At 41.8% G+C, this 27,255-nt stretch overlaps 1 protein-coding gene across 1 annotated transcript; it reads left to right on the forward strand.

The window, feature by feature from the left end:
- On the forward strand, positions 1-25,242 carry SLC7A1 (solute carrier family 7 member 1). The gene is made up of 11 exons (XM_044668964.1): positions 1-370; positions 2,472-2,627; positions 4,797-4,896; positions 10,508-10,632; positions 13,968-14,190; positions 15,489-15,628; positions 19,070-19,172; positions 21,090-21,310; positions 21,809-21,975; positions 22,648-22,756; positions 25,139-25,242. Exons 1-11 carry the CDS (start codon positions 1-3, stop codon positions 25,240-25,242), a joined length of 1,818 nt encoding a protein of 605 aa, XP_044524899.1.
- Positions 25,243-27,255: the final 2,013 nt, after the last annotated feature.

Here is a 27,255-nt window from a genome sequence, read left to right on the forward strand (position 1 = left end):
ATGGGGTGCAAAGTATTCCTCAATTTTGGACAGCAGCTGCTGCGGCGAAAAGTTGTTGACTGCAACCGAGAGGAGAGTCGGCTGTCCCGCTGCTTGAATACTTTTGATTTAGTAGCTCTCGGTGTAGGAAGCACACTTGGGGCAGGTGTCTACGTGCTGGCTGGAGCCGTGGCCCGGAAAAATGCCGGCCCCGCCATCGTTATCTCTTTCCTCATTGCTGCCTTGGCCTCCGTGTTGGCAGGACTGTGTTATGGAGAGTTTGGTGCTAGGGTTCCAAAGACTGGTTCCGCCTACCTCTACAGCTATGTCACTGTGGGCGAGCTCTGGGCTTTCATCACCGGCTGGAACTTAATTCTCTCCTACATCATTGGTAAGTAGTTTTAGGACCGGAGCTGCCTTCAGGGTTGTGTTTAAAACCAGAGCCCCAGCTCTTCTTCCACTACCAAAATCCCACCTTCCCTACGCTCCGATTGGAATCTACCCTGTCTTTAATTTTGACTATGAAAGTGTTAGAGTTGGAGAAGATGGAAACCACCGCAGGACAAGCCGTGTTGTCTTACACCTTCCCAGATGCACAGCAGCCCCAGAAAACTTTGGGGTAACTGATCTGCTAAAGAGAATTTGAGATTTGCTCATGTGACTGACCAGTATAAATTGGACCTTTTTGTTTTCTTCCTGATCCTTTTAAAATGAAAATATCTAGTGGAGGGCTGGATGGATCCCAGATGGTTTAGGAATTCATCTCATCTTGGGATAGCACACTTTGTTTAGTTTGCCTCCCCAGTGGTGGCGGGGCAGAAGAGGCTAGGACTTAACCGCTGGAATTCAGCACCTCCTCTCTGTCCATGAGAGAGGACTCTGCTGTGTGAACAAGGGCCCAGCTGCTGGAGAGGTCAGTGGGATGAGGCTTAATACATCATTTCAGCACCTGTTGATAGCCAAAACACAGCTTATTCGTCTAAGTCTAAAATGAAAACTAGTGATGGAGGATATTTTTAAAAAGTTAAACATTAAAAATTTATTGCCATAAATAAATAAATCTACTATGCTGGAGTTTATAAACATGGTTTGGACCATTACATTTCCAGAGGGGTTTTGGGGGGACGGGGGCAAGGTAAGAAAAATATTTATTGTAAAGCGTCTGCTTGTTCTTGACTAATATTAGAAAAACTCTCAGCCTCAGCTATTAAAAACAGCAAGATGTAACATTCAGAAAAAGACTTAGGACTTCATTGATAGGTTATTTCCAGGTGAGGAAATTCTGTCCACCAATACAGGTCCACATCTTTTTTTGCAACTTAGCCTTACAGGACACTGAAGTGGTTAAATGACTTGCCCAGGATCGCACAACTTGTGTGTGTGTGTATATATATATATGTGGGAGATATTATTTAGTTGGGGTATGACTTTGAAAGAGAGTATTTGTAATGAACTCTTCATGGGTCCAAAGTATAATGAAGTTTATAGTTAAAATCATAAAAACATTAAGCAACTGAGTGGTAATTTGCTCACTTGCACAATTCTTTTAATTCAAGTGGTTATCATTAGAGCTACCTTTGAAAAATGAAAGACACTCTGGGTTAATATTTTAATTTAGAGAATCTTCCTTTAGAAAAAACAACAATAGAGGCAACTAGGGAGCACTGTGGATAGGGCCTGGCCTGGAGTCCAGAGGACCTGGGTTCAAATCTGTTCTCAGATATTTCCTAGCTGTGTGATCCTGGACAAGCCATTTAGCCCCATTTGCTGAGCCAGAATTTTTATCAGGACAGAAGGTAAGAGTTTTAAACTCTCACCTCCCACTCCCACCCTCCCTCCTAAGAAAAAGAAAGAAAAAGAAAAAACCCAACAAAGAATCCATTGGTGGGCATGGGGGAAGAAAACTTTTTGTATTTATTTGGTATCCGATCCTGCCTCCATTTATATGTCTTTTGTTATTGTGAAGTGGTAAAAGAAGGCTGTCTGGGTAGCCTTCAGCACATCCTAAGCCTCATGTTTAGAACTGATATGTATGCCTCTCTTCAGTTTCACGGGGTGAGCAGCATCTAAGACCTTTTATGAATAAAGCAACTTGTTAGTGCTCAGAACGCTGTTGTAGATCTCTGAAGACAATGGGCCGGCCTCGCTGGGCAAGGCTGAGGCCTTTGGATGGGTGACCTTGCCCTTCTCTTTGTTCTACAGGTCAGGGTTTGCATTATGGATACATCTCACAAGTGAGAGGTGTGACATTGGCATCCAGCAGACCCAGGCAGTGGAGGCTGTTCCTATGGGCTCCAAGACAGACAGTAGCCTTAGAACCATGTGCTGGAAGCTCTGCTCTTCCCTGTCAGTGTTCTCTGGCTGGCCTTTGCCTGCCATTTAAAGGGTGCATTTCATGGCATCGCTGCATTCCCTGCGTTGTGCTCACAGATGAATGCTTCTGAAGTGTGCTATTTTCTGTGAACATGCTTTGGTGATTATGTCTCCCGCAGGTACCTCAAGTGTAGCAAGAGCATGGAGTGCCACATTTGATGAACTCATAGGCAAACCCATTGGAGACTTCTCCCGAATGCATATGTCTCTGGATACTCCTGGGCTCGCTCAATACCCAGACATATTTTCTGTAATTATCATTCTAATTCTAACAGGTAAATGTCTACATTAAAAAATAATGATCTTGGGTTGCTGTTTATGTAACAGTATCTGTTACATTCATTATTGTAGCAGAAATAATTCCACTTATTTTGGGCTGGGCTCCTAATTCATTAAAGATTTTAGGTTAATTGTAAACAGAGGACTTAGCTGTTTAATAGCTGCAGAGTCGATTTGTGCGCTGTGTTGGTGTAAGCCCCTCGTTTTATTGGTGAGCAGAGGCCTCAGAAGCTGAGTCATTTGCCCTCTGGCCATTCAGCTAGTTACGGGTCAGGGTCCGGATTAGAACCCAGCTCTCCCGAATCCCCATCTCATGCCACTGCTTTCTCTTTACAATCCCTCATGCGAGATGAGAATTTAAGTGTTTGAAGCTCTCTGAGGAGTAAGATTTCTAGAGCAAACGTTTTTGTTTAGATCACAGAAATGGGATACAAACTGCTTAGTAGAACTCTGCCTGGTAAGTGAAGTTGTCAAGCCTGGTGATCCTGCCAGTTGAGAGTTTGCCAGCCAGCAAAATGTGGAGCAGTATGGGAGAACTGTGGTGCCTATTTATTTAATGGAAATATTTGTTTGTTTTGTGCCCAACAACTATCAAAACATATCTTTAAAAAGAAGAAATGTGCTAAATATTAGTCTTGGTCACAGAATTTTAAAAAATATTTCTGGAAAACAGCCTGTCTGGCATATAAAATCTTCCAACATCTTAAACACCAACATGGGAGATTTTTCATCTCTTCCATCTCTGTGGGTTACCTGAGAAAAGGGAAGATTTGAAAACTGTATTATGGGATCTAAATGCTAGTCAGAAGGCACAACAGGTCTCATTTGAGATTCCCAAAGCATTAGATGGGTTTTAAAAATCAACCACCAAAAACTGTTTTGAATGTCATTTGACATGGGCTGTTTTCACTGGTATTTCTGCCTTGGCTAATATATCAGTCCCAAGTCTTAAAAAATTGGAGATTGTGAGATAGTTATTTTTTTTTAAAGCCTTACCTTCCATCATGGAATCAATATTGTATATTGGTTCCAAGGCAGAAGAGCAGTAAAGGTTAGGCATTGGGAGTTAAGTGACTTGTCCAGAGTCACAGCTAGGACTTAAGGCCAGATTTGAAACCAGGACCTCCTGTCTCTGGGCCTGGCTCTCTGGATGAGCCACTCAGTCACACCCTCTGATTTTGATTTTACCCTTGTAAATGTAAGAGGGAATTGACATTAAATAAAAACATTGCATTGAAGAATACTCATAGTATCTAACTCTCAGGGTTATTCTGAGCATAAAAATGAGATATTTGTAAAATACAATGCCTGATACATGGTAGGAGTTATATAAGTTCTACCTATAATAATATAATGCATAATATTATATCAAATATAATAATATGACAACATTTTTCATCTCCATGGGGATCTATTCCATGCCCGCTTTGCATATTTAAATTATATAGAGGTGACTAAATTTTGAAAACCTAAAAAATGTTGAGGGATACTTCAACATTCAGTGAAGTGGACGAGAGGCACAGGACATCCAGTTATCCTTCTACACTGGCTTAAATGATTATTGTTAGTGTCCATGTCACGTCCCGGCCTGGTAACTTACTGGCTCTAGAATCAGGGGCCAGATGCTTACCAATTCTAAATCTCTTTTTCCTCCATAAAAGGGAGGATAATCGTAAGAGAAAAACTTGAAACATTGGGAAGAGTCCTGGATTTGAGGTCAAAGGGGGCCTGTTTTTGTTAGCTGGGCGCTCTTGAGCAAGTCAATTAAACTCTCACTGGCCTGAGTTTATCTGTAAAATAAGAGGATTAGACAAGGATTCAAGGTCCTGTGCAGCTCTGAATTTGTGAACTGACTTAGAGGATTGTTGTGACGAGCAAGTGAGATAATGAAAGGGAGTGTGTGTGTGTGTGTGTGTGTGTGTGTGTGTGTGTGTGTGTGTGTGTGTGTGTGTGTNCAGTATTTTCCATAATGAAGTAGTCCAAGGGTATTTTTCATAATGGTTGGAATGCATTTGTTGATGTATATTTTTCATTAAAATTGTGATTTCACACAGTGGTATTTGGAGAGTTAATTCCCTCTTTAAATTCTAATATCGTGCAGGTTTGCCAAGTGACCTCTATTCCCTTTTAAACGTCTGCCATAATTATTTCAACCTTAAATGCAGTTTTTAATTTCCGACACTTTTTTCTGTTTGATAGCAAGGTAGAACCCTGCTCCATTATAGATGCCTTCCAGTTTGAGATAGTGGGGGCAGGGGTGGGAGGGTATGGGGTGAGGGGTGAGGGGTGGGGGGTGGGGGAAGAGAAGAGGGAGAACTTCCTTGATATTGGAAACACCATTTTTCATCCAACTTTTTCCAAAGCAAAATTATAGCCTAGCACTTAGGAGAATGCCTTGCACATATAATACATTTTTATTTTTGAATCTTTACCTTCTGTCTTTGAATTGATACTAAGTATCCAAGGCAGAAGGGAGTGGTAAGGTCTAGGCAATTGGAGGTTAAGTGATTTCCACTTGATATCCACAGGAAGGAGTGCAGTGAGAAGCGTCTTGTGATCACCATTGCCTCTACTGACTGACTTGTACCTGTCAGGAGATTTTTATTGTTGCATAGCCATGTCTGACTCTTGGTGACCCCATTCAGGTTTTCTTGGCAGAGGTACAGGAGTGGTTTGCCATTTCCTTCTCTAGCTCATATTATTAATGAGGGAACTGTGATAAACAGGTTTATGTGACTTCCCCAGGGTCACACAGCTAATTAGTGTTTTGAGCCCAGATTTGAACTCAAACCTTTCTATTCCTGGCCTGGCACTCTATGCATTGTGCCGCTGTTAAAGGAAATGACTAAGCTGTCAAGAAATGACTTGCTCTTTATTTGTTTCCTGTGTCTTTAGGTGTTAAAACTTTAAATGCTGGAGTTAGCTTGGGACTGTCAGTTTGCATGATATTATTACACTTATCATAATCAAGAGTTTAGACTGAATCTTTTCATCATTCAGCACAGCCTCGTTCACTGTGATTCACTAGCACAGGAAAATGCATTCCAATTAATGTTTCATTTTCATCAGTCATTCTTGCACTTATTGTTCCGACATTGATCAATATTAGACTGGCTAATTGGATAAGGGAAGCATTTGTCAAATTTTGGCATTTCTGTGATGTCCAAGGGTCCCTATTTCCTTCTGGCTATATTTCTACCAGATACTCAGATGAAACCACCTTATTAAAGGTAGTTCTAGTGTGTCATAATTTCAAGATTTACCAGCACTATGTATTATAATTTTTCTAGCCATATAGCAAAATCTTCCCCCCCTCCCTTATTCAGTACTGCCCTAAATTACATGACAGTTTTAAGTTAACCTCAAATCAAATGAGTTACAGAAGCTTTAGAACAAAGTTGGATGCTTAATGAGGTTTGTGTTTTATTGATGATGTTTTCCTGAAGACTTACTCTCCCTGGATTAAAGAATTCACCTAGAAGATTGCTACAATTGCTCTACAGCTTTATTATGCTTTTATCCCACATTTCCCCACTCTACACACTTTTCTCCATTTCTTTTTATATTATGCTCATTTTCGAATAGATTCCTTCCTTCTATTCTCTTCAGCTAGCTTCCTTTGAAACAAAAGAGGAAAGGCATTGGTCGAGAGATACAATTCAACAAAATTGCCCCAGTGGATTCTGATACTATATACCAGGTTTCACACCTTTGCCTATGATAAGCTAGAGATACACTTTCTTATCTCTTCTTGCTATTCCGTGAACATTCCATGTGCCACAGGCTCAGAATACTATTGCCCTCACTTCTTAGAATTCTTGGATTTTTCAAGACTGGCTTTAGATGCTATCCTATGAAACAGACTTTTCTGATGTCTCTTCTCTCTCTCTCCTTTCACTCCTCCACCCTTTCCTTCTAAGCTTATCTTCTGTAAACTTGGCATAATCTTGTATGTACCATCCTCTTTCTCTGTAGAAGGTGAGCTCCTTGAGGGCAAGGACTATTTTTGCATTTTTTTGGAAGTGCCTGCCTTGTTGATTGAGTGATGTGCCTGGAGTATGAGACTAGCAGGCCTTGAATTATATAACCGTGCTGCCCCTCCTTCTTTGAATTTGAGATAGGGGGAAGGGTACTACCAACTTCAGTGAGATTTAGAAACAGGTATAAGCTGAGGGAATCCAAGGGTGGAACAGGCTTCACCCCTTTATCTTTCTTTCTTTTTTTTTTTTAAAACCTTTACCTTCCCTCTTGGAGTCAATACTGTGTATTGGCTCCAAGGCAGAAGAGGGTTAAGGAGAGGCAATGGGGGTCAAGTGACTTGCTTAGGGTCACAGCTAGGAATTGTCTGAGGCCAGATTTGAACCCAGTCTCTAGACCTGGCTCTCTATCCACTGAGCTACCCAGGGCCCCCCACCCCATTATCTTTCAATGGTTTCTGGAAGGTAGGAACACAACAGGCCATTCTTAGGGGAGCTCTTAGTGGTTAAAGAAACCAAATCTTACTAAATAAATCATTTTCTCTCTTTCCCTCTGAGAGAACAGAAGAGCCCCCCAAAATAGAAACAGAATTGGGGTCTGTGAGCTTGTTTTAAAAAACAAAACAATTTGATAACTTTCATTATAATTGGTTTCCTCTTGCATCCCATGTATTTTATTCTTGCATTTAAAAATATGATTTTGAGAATTCATCCATAGGCTTTACTAGACTCTAGGGCAACCATGGCAAAGATGTCCAAGTTAAGATAAATGCCCATCCAGAAAATAAACAAGGTTTCTCTTTCCTGAGGACAGCACTTTTCCTTCAGACTTGATGTGGTTTCTTTCAAATTAAACCAAATTGAGAGAATTTCTGGGATTAAAAAAAAGAACACAACCAAATACAGACTCCAGGTTATGAACTCTTAAAAGCATTTGATACCATGTTGAGACTAGTCATGAGATGGCTTTTTGTGTTTCTTGTTGAGCCAGTCTTATAACTTTATAGTGACAGCTCTTCCTTAGTGGGGAATGTAACAGTATGCCAGATTTCTCCTACTGTCACAGCATGATTTCCTTGAAGGAACAGAATTGTTGATTGAGAGGAGATTCTTCACTAGTTGGATGCTGTTAAGTCCTGGGGTTGAGGGTGGGAAGGGAGAAGGAGACTCCTGTGTTTCCTAGACCTTAATTCACCCTGGAAGCCCTTCCTGACCAACATATCAAACACATTCTTGGATCTCTTTCTTCTTTTTCTCCTTTTCTTTTAGCATGTCAACCACCTGACCACCCAGAGTGAAGCCTAATGAAATTCCTTTTACTTCAGCTTCCAGGCTTGGTGCTAATTTCCTGTACCCATCCCTTTCCCATGCTTTGATCTTCCTCAAAACGACAGATTTTCTTGCAGGAGTCTTTGTTTTAAAAACTTTTTTTTGATAACTATTTCAATGTGACTGCTTTCCTTTGTAATCCTATGTATTTTATTTTATGCATTTAAAAAATATTCTGAGAAGTTTGACCAGGCCTATGATGTGTTTTCTGACACAAAAGTTTAAGGGACCTTGCATTTTCAAGATGGCAACATCTTGGAACTTAAAGCACTTTTGTCCTTGAATATTTCTTTTCTTCTTCCTCATTTAATATTCTTAGGCCTCTTGTTCTTTTCAATGAAGATAAAAGTCTGAGAACTCTGTTGGGTTGTGTTTTTTTTTTTTTTTTTTTTTTTTTTTTTTTTGCCTTGAGAACATTTATACCAAACCCATCAAAAGCACAGTGGAAGAAAAGAAGGGTGGCATTACTGAGCATTTTTGTAGCTCTTGTCCCCAGCCTGACTTGGAAATCATGGGAACCTTGGAGCACAGAGATCCTTTGTTTAATAGATTTTCCTATAGTCTCATCATTTCTGTCTATATATATATATGTATAGGAAGTTATAAGTCTCCTTTAGGGAGACTTCACAGAAATGCCTCTTGAATTTCTAAGTCCCCTCTTCCTTTTGTCTTCCCATGCTCTCATTCCTGAGCTATTGTCCCGGGCAAAATCCTGTGTTTGATTTTTTTTTTTTAAATTGTTTAGCCATCTTGTCTTTGTCTTTATCTTAGGTTATTTTGTAATGGAATCCAGCACTCCCGGGGTGTGCATTCCTCAGCCTTTTGTGCACACCTAGGGTGTGTCAAGACAGTTGAGGCCTAGCCTGTAGGTCTGAGGAAGTGTGTATATGTTGGCTGAGGCACTCCCACCCCCTGCTGTGTGGTCTTGCTTACATATTCTCTGGTTCTGAGTATCCCATGGCACTCACTCTTCCTTAGCCCCAAATTCAACCTAGTGCCAGATTTGATCATAATCTCTAGCTTCCCTTCTCTCGATTCAATTCAGTTTTTGCCAGAGTCAACTTGTGGGGTCACCTACTTATTTCAGTCCTAATCCTGTGTAAGGTCAACTTTGAATGAAATGGTCTCCTCTATAGCCACCACATAGGCACATCTCAGTGTTCCCAATTGGTTTGAAGTTAAATGATATGTAATCAGTGATTCATAAAGGTTTGAATTGAATAGAACTGGAGAAAAATGCTCAAATTTGTAAAATTTGACCCCAAATTCTAGTACCTTAAAGGCTATTTAAAAGACTGTTCCTTTGTGGATGTAGGTATCCAAAAAAAAGAATCCAAAGGGCAGTTTAGATACCACTAGTAAAGCCTCCTAATTCAGAGGAATCCTTTAAAGCCAGTTTATTAGTCTCACCAAAAACAAGGCTTATAAAATTGTGTGGATTGTGGCTCTTACTATGTTCAGAGTATTGTGTTATATGATTAAATGACCCTTTTTCTTATGATAGTTAACTGTCCTCAAAGATATTCTCTTGAGATCAGGCACTATTTGAGATTAACTTCCATTTACATTGTAGGTAGTTTGCATGTACCTAATCATTTTCATACTATCTCCCTCGTTAGAATGTGAACTCTGAGAGGGCAAGAATGATGTTTTTGCCTTTCTTTTTATCCTCAGCACTTAGTCCAGTGCCTGGCACATAGAAGGCACTTAAATGCTAGTTGACTTACTGACCAGCTGAAAAGGGGATACGATGACTGTGGAAACTGGTCCCCAAGATACTTGACCTGTGTCTACCGAGACTGTAATGTGGAACCAGATTAGGTGTTTATTTGAACCATTGTGAAGCAAGATCAAAAGACCCTTCCCTTCCTCCCCACCCCAAAGCAAAATTAGTCTGTTTCTGGATGGCGAAAGGAGCAAAACACTGGTGGAGTGGAAGCCCCAAGTCTTCTAAAGACTATCCCAGTGCAAGCTTGGAACAAAAGCAGGTGAAGAATTACTGGCCATTGACCATGCCTCAGGCAAATGAGAGAGGTCAGATAAAACAGGAGGGCATCCTGGAGTCTTCCTCCAGACAATACAATAAGAAAAGAAAATGAAGTCTAGACAGAATTGGATACCCATTTTCAATCTGGAAGTTGTTCTAGGCAAAACACACGTGGCTAGACTTAAGCTTCACTTGGCTTATTACTTAGACAGAAAACATTTTGTAGATGTCCTTAAAGGAGATCTGGGGGTCTGGCTGAAGTTAGGCTGACTAGTCTGCTCCTAGCATCAGCATGTGCTGCCAACTCCAAAGTACGAGCAGCAAGCTGAAGAGAATAGGAGAGCCGTGGGGATGAAGCGTATGCCCTGGGGTCTTCCCTCTTCCATTGTGCTATGACTTGATTACATAGCCCCTGCTTTCTCTCTCTCACCTCTGATTCTTACTGCCCCTTCGAAACAGTCTGTATTATTATTTAACTTTTGGCAGTTGAGTTTGATATAATTATTCTGGGGTGTTGCTTTTATAGTAGGGGAAACATGTAGACAGAAACTTGAATAATATTTGTCTTTTTTCCCCCCCCCAGTGAAACATTTAGTAACAGCACCATTGGTGCTGGTGGGTTTATGCCCTTTGGATTCAGTGGCGTCCTATCAGGGGCAGCCACTTGCTTTTATGCTTTTGTGGGATTTGACTGCATCGCAACCACAGGTAAGCAAATGGGCCTGGACATTGTAGCCGTGGGCTGTTTCGGGGACCAATGGTTACTATGATATGGCTGGGCTAATTTCTGGGCTAATTTCACACCTGAATCATAATTCATCTCTCATTTAACAGATTTAAAACTTCTCTTAATACCTAAATACATTTTAAAGTTATAGTTTGGTATTTGTTTCTTTCCTTGGTCACTAGTCTAGCTTACAAAAGGAAAACCTTATCCTTAGCAAAACTAATGATACTGAAAAGTCAGTTCTGTAGTCTGATCGTGACTCCTGATACCTATGAGTATGGAGCACTTAGATCTTATTCACTAGAAGTATAACCAGTTTCATATGCTTTCTTCCACAAAAGCTTATAACACTCTTCCTTTTCTGGCCTGATTGCTGCTTACTCACTGCAGATGTGGAAGCCACAACATGCTTCTGAAGACTTTATATTTTTTCTTACTATTTGTCTTTGGGTTCCTAAAATTCCAGGGGGAAAAATCATATTATTGGTACTAAAGGCCTCAGCTGAGATTTTTTTTCTTAATATTTTCATTCTCAAGTATAAGATTTTAAACTCATGAAATAGAAACTCAATTATTAACAAATTTCAACTAACACGAAAGGCATATTTCTTCAACAGACACTGAGTACCTGCCCTCATGATGGGCATTGTGGGGTTAGAAAAGGTAGGTGCTTGAAATGCAAAGAAACGTGGAGCCAATTCCTACCCGTATAGTCTAGTTGGAGATCATAATACTGCAAAGCCAGAATGTAGACATTCCTATCTACACAGGAAGTACTAGAGTAGTTGGGGCAGCTAGCTAGTACCCTGGATAGAGTACTGGGCCCGGAGTCAGAAAGACCAGAGTTCAAATGTAGCCTCAGACACTTACTAGCAGTGTGGCTCTATAGGTAAGGCATTTCACCCTGTTTGCCTCAGTTCCCTCATTTGTAAAATGAGCTGGAAAAGGAAATGGTAAAAAAAAAAACCCAAATGGGGTCCCAAAGAATCAGGCATGACAGGATAACAAAAACCAAAAGAGAGATAGGTATGATCTTCATGAAAAATGTGGGGTGAAGGAAGGAAGGAAGTAGTTATTAGGTATCTACTATGTGCCAAGTAGGGTATTTTATGAAGGATATAGGTGCTGTTTTTTCCTCATTTTAGTTATAGAACCTAAGGCAGACAGGTGTCATGTGGTTTGTCCAGAGGTCCAATCCAGCACACTAGTTGCTTCTGGTAGGATTTATGAAAGGTAAGAGGGTTTAGGGGGGCAGCAGGGTGGCTCCGTGGATGGAGAGCCAGGCCCGGAGATGAGAGGGTCTGGGTTGAAATCTAGATTCAGACCCTTTGTTGCTGTGTGACCTGGGCAAGATCCAATGGCCTAGCCCTTACTGCTCTTCTGCCTTGGCACTGATCCTTGGTATCGATTCTAAGACAGAAGGTAAGGGTTTTTAAAAAGAAAAAGAAAAATCCATTGGAGGAAAGAATGAGGTTTAATCGGAGAGGCTTTGAGGACATCCATTTGGAGAGTTCCAATGAGCAGTTGGAGACTGTTCCTAAAGCTCATGAGGAAGGCTAGAATTCAAGTTGTTGGATTTTGGAATCGATGTCTAGAGTTATTTATTGAAGCCATGCAGGCTACTTGGAAGAGATTATACCTTGAAAGGAAGGAGCCAAAAATGTGTTAGTGGGAGGGAGAAGATGTGCAATCTTACTGGAGCACAGAGGAATGGAGAGAAGAGGCAGATGAGAAGGATGTGGCTAAGAGAGGATCCCAGAGGCAGAGCTGTAGAGCTGTTATCCGTCAGGTAGTGCAGACGATGAACCTGGGACTTTGAGAGATGGCATAGCTTTCCTAGGTCACGTGGACTTAGCAGCACCGCACTTGGGTCCTCTCAGCTCATTTTTGGTGCCCTTTGGACTCTGAAGAAGCGCATGGATGGACATCAGGGAAGGATAAATGCTGAGAAGTCCATTGGGTTTGGCAAATGGGGAAATTCAAAGAGCAGTTTCAGATGACAAAAGTAGAAACCAGTTTACAAGGTATAAAAAGATAATGATTGTGGTGTCATAGCATCTGTTTATAGGTTGTTTAGTTGTTTTCAGGTGTGACCATCGTTTTATGACACCTTTGGGGGTTTTCTTGGCAAAGACACTGAAGTGGTTTGTCATTTCCTTTTCCAGCTCATTTTACAAATGAGGGAACAGACAAAAGTCACACAGTAAGTGTCTGAGGCTAGATATGTACTCGGGTCTTCCTGCCTCCAGCCCTTGCACTCCATCTACTTGCCACCTCATTGCCTATTTGTAGGTAGGGACTTCTTAGTGTAGTCCTCCAGCATATATATCAAATTTCTCTTCCTCTTCTCTCACCCCTTAAAAAAATATTACTTTCTGAGTAGCAACTCTGAGACAGAAGGGCATGGGCTGGGCAAATGGATTAAATGACTTGCCCAGAGTCACAGCTTAGAAGACTGAGGCCAGATTTGAATCCAGGTCCTCCCAGCTCTTAGCTGGACTCTATCTCCACTGTCTCACTAGCAGCCCTTCCCATATCTTATTCATATTTGAAAGCCTTATGAAGGCCTGATTAATGGAAAGCCATCCACCGCCAGGAAGTTAGAGGTTCAAGCCCTGCCCTTGACCCCTACGGATTCCAGCCAGATCATTTCACTACACTCCTGTAGTATTTTGTCACACTACAGTCCTGTAGTATTTGATTGTCAGTTGCTGAGCAGTTGTAAATCTGTGTCAGTGAAGGGAGTTTGAAGGGAGTTTCCCAGACCGGTGAAGTCACAGGAAGAGCCAGAAAGACTTCACGTGTTTTCAGTATCCATCTTTGGCAGACTTGCCTGCCTGTTTTCATGAATGCAGTTGAATGGCCCTAGGGAAGCAGGGCACATGCTGAGCCTGAGTTAGGAAGCCTGGTCTCAGGCTCGCCTCTGACACAGCCGGGCCACTTGTACTGTAGAAAGGACTGTGCATGCGGATTCGGAGAGTCGATTCCAATCTTGCAGTCTGGGTGAATGTGGGAAAGTTGGCTAACCTGTGTTAGATTCTGACCCTATAAAATGAAGGGGCCAATTAAATGATCAATAGGTAAGGTTCCCTCTGGCTCTAAGTCTTATCATTGTCAGTGACCCTTTCTGAGCCTCAGTTTACCCCCTTAAAAATTTGGAGAACACCAGTAAAATTTGGATGATGCCCTCTTCACTGGATTATGAGGAATATATTTTGTGAACTTTTATAAATAGCCTACAAATGTGTGAGTTGTTATTTGATGCATCTTTGATTTACTTTATTGTGTGGCAAATTTCTTAATTTTTTTTTAATAGGTGAAGAAGTAAAGAATCCCCAGAAAGCTATCCCTGTGGGAATTGTGGCATCCCTCTTGATCTGCTTTGTGGCCTACTTTGGGGTGTCCGCCGCTCTTACACTCATGACGCCTTACTTCTGCCTGGATGTGAATAGTCCATTGCCTGATGCATTTAAGCATGTAGGCTGGGAAGGGGCAAAGTATGCTGTATCTGTTGGCTCCCTCTGTGCTCTTTCTACCAGGTGAGTTTTGATTTAGTTAAAAATGTTTAAAAAAAACAAAACAAATGAAAGGGCATCTGGGGGCTTAGCCATTCTTGGATATAGGCGATCCTACACTCAGATCTGGCCTCAGACACTTCCTAGCTGTGTGACCCTGGGCAAGTCACTCAACCCCATTGCCTAGTCCTTAGTTCTCTTCTGCCCCGGAACCAATACATAGGGTTCTAGGACAGAAGGGAAGGGTTTTAACAAACACACACACACACACACACACACACACACACACACACACACACACACGTCTTTCAGTGAAAATTTCATTTAAATCGAATGCTAGTTGATGTCACATAATTCCAACGATTCAACAGTGATTGTTGTTTGACTGTTCTCAAAAGTTGTATCAAGCAGAAGGCATCAAACATTAGGAAATGAGAATATGAGACTGGTCTAGCCTAGCTGAGTTTGGAGACAGCCATCAGCAAGTTGGCTTCAGAGTGCTAAATGCCTTGACCATAACTTAAAGACCCTTTTGAGAAGTGCTGCAGAATGCTTCAGAAGGAGTACTCGCAGTGATGAAATAATGAATGTGAAATATGGGAGTACTGATCTATTTTGTTGACTTCTTTTTTTTGACTTACATTAAATAAATAGAAAAAAAGAACGAGAATGTCTTATGACTGGGAGGTGGAGGTTAAGAGATGGTGGGAGGTCCAAAGGAGTACTTAGGGAACAATTTGTCTCTAAATGCTTATATCAGTAAAATAGGGAAATAGCACATCAATGAATTGGGCATGCAACTAAAACAACTAGAAAAGGAACAAATTTAAAATCCCCAATTAAATAGCCAATTAAAAATCCAGAAAAGCAAAGGAGACATTAATAACATTGAAAGAAAGAAAACCAATGAACTGACAAATAAGACAAGGAGGTGGTTTTATGGGGGGGGAAAACCCCAATGAAATACATAAGTTAATTTAATCCAGTGGTTCCCAAACTTTTTTGGCCTATTTTCCCCTTTCCAGAAAAAAATATTACTTAGCCCCCTGGAAATTAATTTTTTAAAAATTTTAATAGCAATGAATAGGAAAGAAATGCACCTGTGGCCATCACCACTCTCCTGGATCACTGCAGCACCCACCAGGGGGCGGTAGCGCCCACTTTGGGAATCACTGATTTAATCAAAGAGATGGTAGGAGGTAAATGGATCAATTTTTAGGGCCATGTTCTTTGTCTTTGCTTATATTTCTGTTGTTTTATTTTGATGAACTCTATGATTATAGTCTGATGAATTTTGCCTCTCCCTTCCCCCCAATGTCTAGTCTTCTAGGTTCTATGTTTCCAATGCCTCGAGTCATTTATGCGATGGCTGAAGATGGACTACTGTTTAAATTTTTAGCCAAAGTCAGTGAAAGGACCAAAACTCCAATGATAGCAACAATAACTTCTGGTGCCATTGCTGGTAAGAATTAGAACAAGATCTGCAAGGGAACAGATACCAGTGACATGGTTATTTTCAAAAGAAACAACTTGTACTTCATGGTCAGGCAGAAATACTTTTATAGTTGAAACTGATGTTCTTTTGTGAGATTCATCAGTGTTGGCTTTTTCATTATTTAATCAGGAGAACCCAAATCACATTTTCTTTCTCTGAAACCATTTGTCTCTACCCTTAGTCAGCTGATTCCATGTTGAGCTTCTGACCAGGTGACTTCCTCTTTAATTATAAAAGCCAGACATTTGGTTTATGCATATTATAGACTGAACTCCCTGAAGAAAAAGATATTTCCCTTTTGGAATTGTTGTTTTGTAATAGGTGCCAAGTGTATCCCTGGGGAAGTGGATAGTAAGAGGTCATTTTGGTTTAAGGAAGTATCACTATTGAAATTGTTTTGGCTCAGAGCATGTAAGGTAATTGCAGACCCCATCAAGAAGAATCTAAGTCAAAACAGGAAGGAAACTTGACAGATCCAAGAGGATGGGAAATCTGGAATTCTGACTTCAGATTCTTCTAACTAGTCTCAATCACATCAGTTTTATGCAGAATTTGAAAATGGTAATGCCTGCAATTGTAATGATTAGTAATAGGCTACATAAAACCTTTAACTGAATGAGTTACTTACTAAGTATTGTCAGCACTGGTATGTCTGCTGGTTTTTCAGCATTTAAGGTATTTAATAAAAGAAAACTTGTTTATGATGCAATTAACAACTTGATCTTATTCTTTGTAATTCCTTTGTTAGTGGGCAGACCTGGATCTTTGGGAATAGATTAAAAATATGGATGAGGTAGATAGAGGGGCCTACCAGTTAACTTACATAATGGATTAGAAATGGAGGAGGCATTACTATTTTGCTTAATTTGGAGAGTATGTAATTATACGTACTATTTTTTTGGATCAGGTTTAATTTCCTTATTGTGGAAAGGGAAAAGTTTTATTGGGAGGTTGTAAAACATACCAGTCACTAAAACAATGATGTCATTCTGGTTTTTCTGGTCAGTATTTATTGATCCGATAGTTTCTGGAGTAGGAATTTGTAGTACATTTAATTTGGTGAGAATTTTAACATCATAGAAGGCTATTTTGTTGTTCTTTTGTTGCTACTGGTACCAAGCTCTACTATTTAACTTAGGGAACCACTGACTCTAAATCCTACTCATGTCTCTGTTGTTAAATCAATTTATTTCACCAGGCCTCAGTTTCCTTCTCTGTAAAATGAATATATTGAACCGAGAGACTACCAAGGTGCTTTCCCGATCTACAATTTACTATTTTTGGCAAGTTGATTAAGAAAACTTGTTGAAAAGGGTTTAGTTTTATGTTTTAACTTGGGCGATTTGTAGTTGCTTTAAATGAAATTAAACTATAATACCCATTTTAAAAATATGCATACTATTTAAAATATATGTTTGTATAACTAAAATTGTAAATATACACACACAATATTTCAAATAGCTGTAGGCCTATTCTTTTAAAATAAAATTCGGAAAGTTTATAGCCATTATTAGAAATTTGGTTTTTCATCTGAACATCTATATTCTCAATATTTTGTCAGTGTTGTTAATGAAGGCATTAAACACAAGTCTCCAAAGAATTGAAAATGTATGTCACAGTTACAGACAGGAAGGGTATGACCAGGCTGCCAGATTTGAGCAATGCAGCTCTTCAGAAGATGTCAGGGGGTGACTGCCCAAGGGTTCCACTAGTATCCTCAAGATGTCGAGGGAAATAGAGGTTGGGCATACCCCCTGCAGGGAGCCGAGAACACAGTGAACACCAGAGTATAGGGGGCCATGCCTCTATATGATTTTTTGGGGTCCTGAGCGGCGTGGTTGCATAGGATGGTTAAAGCAGGAGAAAGAAAATGAGAACAACTAGACTAGAGGTTAGGCCATGCTGTTCCAAATTCTGTGGGCTTGGGAGTTTATTATATATGGATTTCAAACAAAGAACACAGCTATGAAGGGGTAACAGATCATACATAACCCATTAAAGTCCAAAGAGTAAAGGTATAAGTACGAAGACAATGGCCAAATTCCAACCATCAATTAGTAGGGATAATTCTGGGAGTGGAAATATTTTTATGGAGATGCTCACTTATTGAGTTCTGTCTTCCAGGATTATAGGCACCTGGACAAATAAAGTCAAGACTAAAAGCACCATACTTATCTAAGTATGCAGACTTATCTTAAGTAATGTTTGTTAGGGTTCAGGCTTCTTAATTATCAAGGAGAGGAATCATTAACTCAGTAGATGCTGGACTGCCACTTCAAAGTTTTCCAATAGGAGTTCTAAGAAAGGTGGGGATCAAAACTGAGTCAAAAGAGGAGCCTCAGATTTTTATCTTAGATGGTCCATTCTGTCTGCATTCCTGACATGCAGTGCAGAAAAATCATACACACAGTTTTACTTGCCGGTGATTTTGTAATGGGATCCAGATAAAATATCTATTATAGACTCTGTTTCCCTAAATGACTCCTAATAGCCTCTTGGAGGGATCAAGTTGATTTTGGATTAACCTACCTGCTGGTACCAGAGCTTTTCGGGGCTCAGGTGACCAGAACCAAACACAAAGACCGCCTCAGTCTGGATTGGTCACGTAGGGAATCCAGATAACAGGCCCTAAATTTGATCCTATTTCTCCAAAGGCTTTAATATATCGAACGGCTTCCCACACCAGAGGACATAGACAAGAGCTGCACAAGATGGACAGGCATAGACTGGATTTGATCTAGATCCTCGGGAATATCCATATTGACATGTTAGACCTATTTGAGTATTCTCCTAAGCCGAGCCCTCCTAAAGATCTGAGAACTTCTAGAAATACACAGAAGATTTAATTTGGAACCTTTCATCCCCAAAGTTTTAGGGAACTATGTACTTATACTCAGTAAATCTATGTTCTCATCAGTGATCCATTCCTACAATTTGCAATTCATGTCCTTGGCTTCTTTTTTTTTACTAGAAGGGGGAGGGTCCACTCAACATTCTGGGGGACCTTCTTCCGTTTCCCGATAGAATAAGTACGTCTACCTTAGTGGAGCACATAGACTGTTCATCAACTCTCTTTTGCAGTTGAAGGACTAGAAAGGATATTATTGAAGAAACTGATGGTGGCACTACATGACTTTAGTCTTTCCTTAGGTAAAAATCATGCCCAGTGATTATCCTGCACCATGGGTTGCTTTTTAGTCTGGCAGTTTGTAAATAGGGCTTCTAAAGTCTTTCTGGTCATTATTTATTGTTCTAAAAACAGCTCACAGAGGGAGGAAACATGTTCTGTCCCATTTGAGTTCTTTGTGTAGTTAAATTTTACAGTGGTGGTATGTGGAGCCTGGTGGGGTAGTTCTAACAATCCATATTCCTGACTTCATCAGATGCTGGTTTCTACTTCCCTTCTAGCTGTGATGGCCTTTCTTTTTGACCTGAAAGACTTGGTTGACTTAATGTCCATTGGAACCCTCCTGGCATATTCTTTGGTGGCAGCTTGCGTGTTGGTCTTACGGTATGGATTTTCTCTTTTTGCTTTTTTTATGTACTGATTACTGTCACCCATGGAACAAATGAAGACAGCCTGATCCCAAGCTTTTTAGGAAGAGTAAGAATCCTAGTTATGTGGCAAGAATGCTGGAGAGTTGGCCACGGTCTCCACCAGCATTCTCTTTATGTCAAGGAAAAGTGAAGAACTTTGGGTAAAATGTTATGGCAAGCTTAGAGAGCATAGATAAAAGGTCCAGAGTAGGCACACATGTTTGACTTGTGAGCCACGTCACTGGGGTCAAGTTCACATTAGTGAGAAAGCAGATCTGCCTGAGCATTCTGAAATGGCTCTTATTAGGACTGTGGTGTTAAATTGTCCCCTTTGAAAAGAAAAGCTTTAGCAGGAAAGTCTCTTGGCAAGATTTACCTGAAAATATAAAAGGAAGCCGTGTAGCTTACCTTCATTACCACGTTTTCCCCATGCTTTGAACCATGGAGAGAGTGTAACAGAAGCAGGCAGGTCAGAGAGGAGATGGGATTTCTAGTCTAGCAAGGAGCAGTGGGATCCTGGATCAGGGTTCTTAAGGCCTAGCTAATGTATATATATGGACAGGGAGAGAGAGAGAGAGACACTTTGACCAGAAACTTTTCAGTTCCACGTAATCAAATTTATCTGTTTTTTAAATTTGTAATTTAGTAATTGACTTTGTTCCTTGTTTTGTTAGAAATGCATTTCATATTCATAGCTGTGTATGATCTACTTCTCTTATTTTATTTTTAAACTCTTATCTTCCATCTTCGAATTCATACTAAATATTAGTTCCAAGGCAAAAGAGCAGTAAGGGCTAGGTAGTGGGGGTTAAGTGACTTGCTCAAGTCACACAGCCAGGAAATGTCTGCGATCAGATTCAAACCCAGGACCTCTGGTCTTGAGGCCTGGTTCTCAATCCATTTTGCCACCTAGCTGTCTCCTTCCCTTTTTTCGGATCTGTTTCTCTTAAACTTTTTTGTAGCATGCTCATTTTTATGGTATAGAATAGAAGATATAATGCCTTCATTATTAAGGTAGGAAATACTATAAGGTATTGTTCAGTTTTTCAGTTAGGTCAGACTATTACCTCATTTACAGTTTTCTTGGCAGAGATACTGGAGTAGTTTGTCATTTCTTTCTCCAGCTCATTTGACAGATGAGGAAACTGAGGCAAATAGGGGGAAGTGTCTTGCCCAGGATCATATAGCTAGTGAATATCTGAGGTAATATATGAACTCGGGAAGATGAGTCTCCCTGACTCAGGCCTGGCACTTTATCCACTGAACCACCTAGCTGCTAGATAGATACATAGATAGATAGAAAATAATAGTGTAAGACAGTGATGGGCAAACTACAGCCCTTGGGCCAGATGTGGCCCCCTGAAATGTTGTATCTGACCGTGCAACATTATTCCTAATCTGACAAGTACAATGAGGAGGAGATACAATACAATAAAACTTCCGAAAGATCTGCCTTAGAATCAGACTGACAGATGAGCATTTCCTTTGGCCCCCCTCTTTAAAAAGTTTACCCATCACTGGTGTAAGGCATTAGTCTAAGCCTAATTTCTATCTCAGATTTATGTGTTGCATATATTTATTTAGATGAAGAAACTGAGGCTGAGAGGTCAAGTGCCTGCCCCAGAGTCACAACAAGAGTTGAGGCTTTGAACCTATTTTCCTGACTTCATATGTATCTAGATTCTGTCCAGTGCATCATCTCACAGCTTGGTTTCAATAGCTAGGAGAGTAATTTTGTGGCATTTTAGGAATTGAAGAGGTAAAACTAATTTTCTCCCTTTGACCTAATGACAGAGAGAAAGTGTTATATGCTTTCCCAGCTGACTGGTACTTTCAAATAAGGGGAAAAGAGTGACAATAATGATGTGTTAACAGCATTATTCTTTTGTAGGTACCAACCAGAGCAGCCTAACTTGGTATACCAGATGGCCAGAACAACAGATGAGCAGCTTGATCTTGTGGATCAAAACGAAATAGTGAGCACCAGTGATTCTCAAACAGGCTTTTTGCCAGAAATGGAGAAATGTTCTCTAAGAGCCATATTATGTCCGAAGAACAAAGAGCCTTCTAAACTCTCGGGATTTATTGTGAATGTCTCAACCAGCCTCATAGGTAATCTCTTTACATAAGGCACCATGGTTGTGTAGTTGGAGTAGATCATGATAACCTGTTTCTCCAGGCTTGCAGTGAGCCTCTCCTCTGAGGGGGCTAGTGCAGGATTTTCTAGAAATTCAGGCTGAGAGATGAAGTAGCTTATCTGTGTCCACACAACTACTAAGTGTCAGACTGGACACTTGAACCTAAGTTTTCTGACCCCGAGTCCATTTTACACACACACACACACACACACACACACACACACACACACCACCCCAGCACCATTCTGATTCTCAGGAAGTCTCGTTGGCCCTTGTGACCCATCTTTTGTCATTGAATGGTTTCTTTTGGAGCAAGAGTTAATAGTTATGTTAAGAAAACAAAATGGAAAAAAGTACACCGTAACTATTGGAAATAAGCATTTCTTCTGAGGAGAGGTTGAGAATGTCTGATGTTAGTCTTTGAGAGCTGAGCTGATGGTTAAGTGCCTGCCTCCTGTTTTGTTCTCTTCAGGGATTCATATTATCATCTTCTGCATTGTCACTGTCCTTGCTAAAAAGGAACTTGAACAGGGGACCCCATGGGTGATCGCTGTCCTCTTAGGGTCAGTCTTCCTCTGCTTTGTTATCACCATCCTGATTTGGAGACAGCCTGAGAGCAAAACCAAACTTTCATTTAAGGTAAGCACTCCTTTGCACATGTGTTCTGGAGAACAACTATTTGGAACATTAGCCCATGGTATTGCATTCTACCTTCTGCCCTGTGTACTCTTCTAGGAGTAAAGTACTTTCAGCTCTGGTGGCCACTGGCAGCCAATCTCAGGGCGAACGATAGTTCATCTATTCCCCACCCTAACCTCTATCCCAGGCTTCTCTTCTTCAAGCTAAGAATCTGCAGTTGCTTATATGATAGACTCTTTAAGCCTCTAATGATTGTCTTATCAGTGTCCTTCAGACTTGAGATGAAATGTCTGTAGAGATGGTCCGACCTGGGCAGAATGCTATGGGACAATTGCTTTCTTTCTCAGGCTGTTATTACGTGTCTCAGTTTTGGAAGATGATGTTCGAGATGGGCACCATTTGCCAGTGGAATGATGGCTAGCCCCTTTCTTTTGGCAACAGTGCAGCAAGTGTGGGAATTGAGGCTCAGAGTTAACATGAAGGCAGAGGGCCAATTTGTTAGTTGTGGCATCATCACCCTATTGAAAATCTACCTCTGTAGAAGAAGAGGAGAATTTTCCCTTCTCACAGTTCTAGAAGGTTCCTTTTGTAGGTAGCTCCCTTGGGAATGTGTTGGCCCTTTAGAGGTGTTCAGCAGAGTCCATATTTTAACCCAACTTTGTTTCTTTACAGGTGCCCTTCTTGCCATTACTTCCCATTCTGAGTATTTTTGTGAATGTCTATCTTATGATGCAGCTGGACGGTGGTACCTGGGTCCGCTTTGCTGTGTGGATGCTGATAGGTAGGTGGGAGTCCTGGGTCTCTTCTCTGCTATCTGACCTTGGAGATAGTCTTCCTTTTTATTATGTTAAACATTTTTATTTCCCTGCTCCCTCTTTCAGGCAGCCACAGCCTCTTGAATACTCTGCTTCTTTGTCCCGAGATCAGACCTCTTAATGTTACATTGCTATTTCTATCCTCTGCTATAGTTAGCTAGAACCTTGATTTATTAGAGACTTTCCACTTCCCATATTTCAGAATAAAATTAAAAAAGATTCATTCAGCAATTTCCTCTAAAGAAAATGAATTTCTAGTGGGTTTTTCTTTTCTTATGGGATACCTTGCATTTTAATAACCCAGGCCACTTATCTTAGTTGTTAATGAGGCCAAGGTTATGAGCCTGAACTACATTACGAATTGGTGTTTCACTTAGAAAAGAAACATTTCTATGAAACTGTACTCAGAACCAGCTTATTTGACAAATGTGGGTTGTGTGCCACAAAGAATTTATGAGAAACTTGATAATTTGTTACAAACTCCATCATCAGTCCTAGAATGGAGGGAGGAAGCTGAGTGCCAGGTCCTTCCTGTTGGGGAATAAACATGATCACCTCATGTGAGGTGCTATAAAGTGGTGCCGATGTTGGTCTACTTTGGGTCTGGTTGTCCTGGGGTATCCCCCTTCCCTGCCCGACCATGGGTGAAGTCACAGCTTAGCTATTCAGCCATTTGCTTGAGAAGCTGCTGTCAGTCAGTGATACTATTACAAAGAAGCGCCAGTATACCTGTAACGGGATTTAGTCATCTAAATTGTCCCCCACTACACACACTGCAGTTTGAACGTTCTCCTACAAAACTACCCTCTCCGGTCATCTCTCTTCTATAGCTGTTGTCCTATTATATTATATATATTAGTTCTCTAAAGGCAAGACCTTTCTCGTTTTAGAAAAATGTCTCCCGCCAGCACTTAGTACTGGGTCTAGGTGTTTTCTCCTTCATTCGTTAATGTTTGGTGCCATGAGCTCCTAAACTTGTTAGATGTCTTATTAGGAGACGAGAGATGGTTTCTGAGGTCTTTAGGAGTGGGTAATTTTAGTTAATACAATTTAAAAATCAGGTTCTTTTTTATCATTTACTCTGTTCTCTGTGCTTGTGACAGAAGGCAAATTTCTTGATCATCTCTCTTAGCCTAGAATATGGACCCTAGAGGAGAACTTATTTCCAGCTTGATTTTAGCAAGGGGCAATCTGTTTTCAGTCTGGCCTAGCAGTCACCGGGTCAGGAGAGCCATTCAGTATTTTCCTCATAAATTGGAATAGCTGCAATTCCCCAAGTGAATGAAGTAGGCAAGTCCCACTCTGAAACGTTGACTTGGAAAGTCACTTAACTTCATAGTGTCCTAGGCAACTCTGCAGGTTTCAGAGTTTTGATTTGCAAGGGTAGAGAGTTTTTATACCAGAAGTTCATTATGTGAAATCATCAAATCCACACCTTGCCCTGCCCCACCATTTACCCCTCTCTGAAAAGTTGCTTAGATAAAGGTCTCTTTGGAGTGTCTTGAGCAAAATTGTGATTTAAAATACTTGGGGTCCCCCAGCCCCAAAAGCAAAAGCACTGGCTTCTCTCTACCGCAAGGTTAAATGCCTCCTGTTCCCAGGCCCGTGCGTTTCTTATAAGGGGCCCTTTTATCCTCTATCAGTGGCCCTAAACACATTTCTAGCCCCTCTGAAGTCAAGCAGCTACTACGGCGGTGGTGTAGGAAGAATTGCATGAGGTCGGACGACCTGCTCTGACTGACAGGCCCATTCAGCCGCCCGCCCATCCAGGGCCAGGGCAGGGGCAGCTTTGCCTTACATTTATCAGTGCCGAACACAGGAGGCCCATAAGAAATGCTTGATAAATTGCACCCAAGCGTCATTGTGTTTGTCACACAGTGCCTTATGTAGCGTAATGGCTGATAAGTGTGTTGACTGGCTAATCTTGGGGTTCACATCTTAGTACTATGATGCACCCAAGTGCTTTGAGTCTGATTTAAACCAAAGAAGTCCTAAGTCGTTGGGCCTGTCAGTGTCCCTATTGGAACATTGATTTTTCCTCTTTTAGTTTAATGGGTGCCTTTGTTTTCATATCAAATTCCTTTCCAAATATAGCCTCCCCTCCTATACCCTTAGCTTCCTCTTGTCCCTGAGATTAAAAATGAAATGACATTTATTTTTCCAAGTATAGTAAGCCATGCCTGGTTGACCTTGGCCACGTGGAACGCTTAGCAGCGGCGTAACCCTTCGCTCCCGTCGCCATGATGCCCCTGTTGTCTGTACGTGCAAGGGCCAGGGACCAGCTCCCAAGTTGCCGTGTTCATGCTGAGTTTCTCTCCCCCTTCTCCTTCATCCTCACTCCTCAACAGGTTTCTTCATTTACTTTGGTTATGGTCTGTGGCACAGCGAAGAGGCATCCTTGGCGGCCGGTACAGCAAGAACCCCGGACAACAGTTCGGACCACTGCAAATGATCCACGTAGCCCTGCTCTGTGGTGAGGACAGCCACCCCCTTCAGAGAAAAACAGCTTTTGCCTCCATGACTCGGAACCGCTTGAACTCTTTCCTTTAGTGAAACAAGAAAAAATATCCAAGTGTGCCACCCCCCTCCTCCCCGCCCCAGGATGAAAGGACTTGAGATGCAGCCCCCTCTTCCTTAGAGACCCCAGGAGTCCAAGAGGCCTTAGTCCCCCGGGCACACTCACTGCCTGGGCCACTTAGGTGGATGCTCTTTTGTTCCTTCTCTCCCTTCTTCCTTCATGCCAAAAGAAAGCCCCTCCGCATCTGCTCTGCAGTCCGGGCGACCACGACTCGGGGCAGCCTCGAGGCCCTTCCTTTGACTTCACCTCAGCTCCCAGCCCTGAATTTGAAAGCGCCCCGTTTTGTGCTTGAGATGTTGGCTGTGGGCTACGTACTGCTTCCCAGGAAGGGCTTTTACCCCCCCCCCCCCCAGAAACGGGTCGGTCCTGCCCAGCTAAACGATAGCCATTGATTTAGGAAGTGCGATTTGCTTTTTGTGACCCACTTCCCCTTTCTCTCCTCCCTGTTTCTTCAAGAAAGAGCTGAACCCCCTCCAGTCCAGGCCCCATTTTGTGCCCCTTTGTGCTTCTGTCCCGGGTGGGGACCATGGCAGTCACCATTCCCACTGTGTACGGGGAGCTGCGGAGGCTGTGAATTTTACCCCAAAGGGAAAGTTATCATTGGACCTGCCTCTCCCTGCCTGGGGCTGGCCTCAAGTGTCCTGTAGGGGTGCTCCTGGCTGAGGCTGAGGCTGTGTGCCCGAAGCAGGGAGGCTCAGAGCCCCGCAGCCATGCTGCCGGCTTCTGTTGGGCTTGGATGGCTGCGAGCCCCGGGTCTCTGGGACGCACGTGGAATCTGAGGCGCGCAGCTCCAAAGTAATACAGCTCACCTTTTTGGGGCGGGGTAGGGGAGATGATACTTGACTGTTCACCCAAATTTCTCTCAATATTTTGTTGTAAGAACCCGTTGGTTGTATTGATTTTTAAGAGTATTAAGATTTTGATTTAAAGAAATTTGACAACTTCCATTTATAATTTTATCCTATTTATTAGAATGAAAGGCTATGAGACTTAGATGAAGGTGAGGATCCAGCATGGCTGTGCTCACACGAACTCACCCTTTGGGATCCCCATTTTTATTTACTTGACCCTTCAGTCTGTAATGAATTTTTTTTAACCCTTGCCATCTGTCTTAAGGCGGAGGAGCGGCTGGGATCAGGCCATCTGCGCTAATGGACTTTCCCAGGGCCACACAGATAGGAAGTGTCTGAGGCCAGATTTCTAGGATGAATTGTTAACTTCTGTGGTGCACCCCATAAAGGTGGCTATCCCAGACAGGCCCTCCTTGGGAGACGGCCCCAGAGTTGAAAGTTATGTACTTTTCTGTGCTGTTGGGGGTGGTCTGGGCTGTGTCAAGGCTTAACTTAGCCCTGAGCCCCTGGAGGTGCAGATTCGGTTTGCTTTCTCTTAGGGATGCTGCATCTCCATTCTAAGAGTCAGACTGGCTGTGGCAGCACTGCTCTCCCTGCTTAGTGGGGACCTTAGACCAGATTCACATTCCTCAGAGGAATGCGCCCCCCCTCCTGGGCCTGGGCTCTAGCTCTCGCCTAGGGCTCCTTCCACACTCTTGACCACAGAGAGTCTCTCCCCCTTGATGGTGGGTGTTCAGGCAGGTGCGCAGGCAGCACCTTCAGTATAACTGGGATGCCAGGGACTGTTCAGTGTATTTACCTTAAAGAGGCAAAATCAAGTTAGCCATTTGTGTTACTGGCACAGCCAGGCAACACAGAAAGTCAGAAAACCCTTCGTTTCAGGTTCTCCCCTTCTGATAGATTCTCCGCTGTGTAGGGTGAGAACTAGTCCTGTAATTTCATTGATTACAGGCAAGTCCTAGAAGAGGGATTTCCTCAACATTTTCTCTGAAACTTAGTAATTTGCCCCAAGCGCCAGGATGATAAGTGACTTGCT

This window comes from Gracilinanus agilis, chromosome 3, assembly GCF_016433145.1.
Source record: "Gracilinanus agilis isolate LMUSP501 chromosome 3, AgileGrace, whole genome shotgun sequence".
In the NCBI taxonomy this organism is placed as follows: domain Eukaryota; kingdom Metazoa; phylum Chordata; class Mammalia; order Didelphimorphia; family Didelphidae; genus Gracilinanus; species Gracilinanus agilis.

Excerpts from the sequence above, each read along its gene's own strand:
- SLC7A1 (XM_044668964.1), top strand. The coding sequence starts at position 1 with ATGGGGTGCAAAGTATTCCTCAATTTTGGACAGCAGCTGCTGCGGCGA. Across the intron at positions 371-2,471 it reads AATTCTCTCCTACATCATTG|GTACCTCAAGTGTAGCAAGA; the intron begins GTAAGTAGTTTT and ends TGTCTCCCGCAG. Across the intron at positions 21,311-21,808 it reads TGTCTCAACCAGCCTCATAG|GGATTCATATTATCATCTTC; the intron begins GTAATCTCTTTA and ends TGTTCTCTTCAG.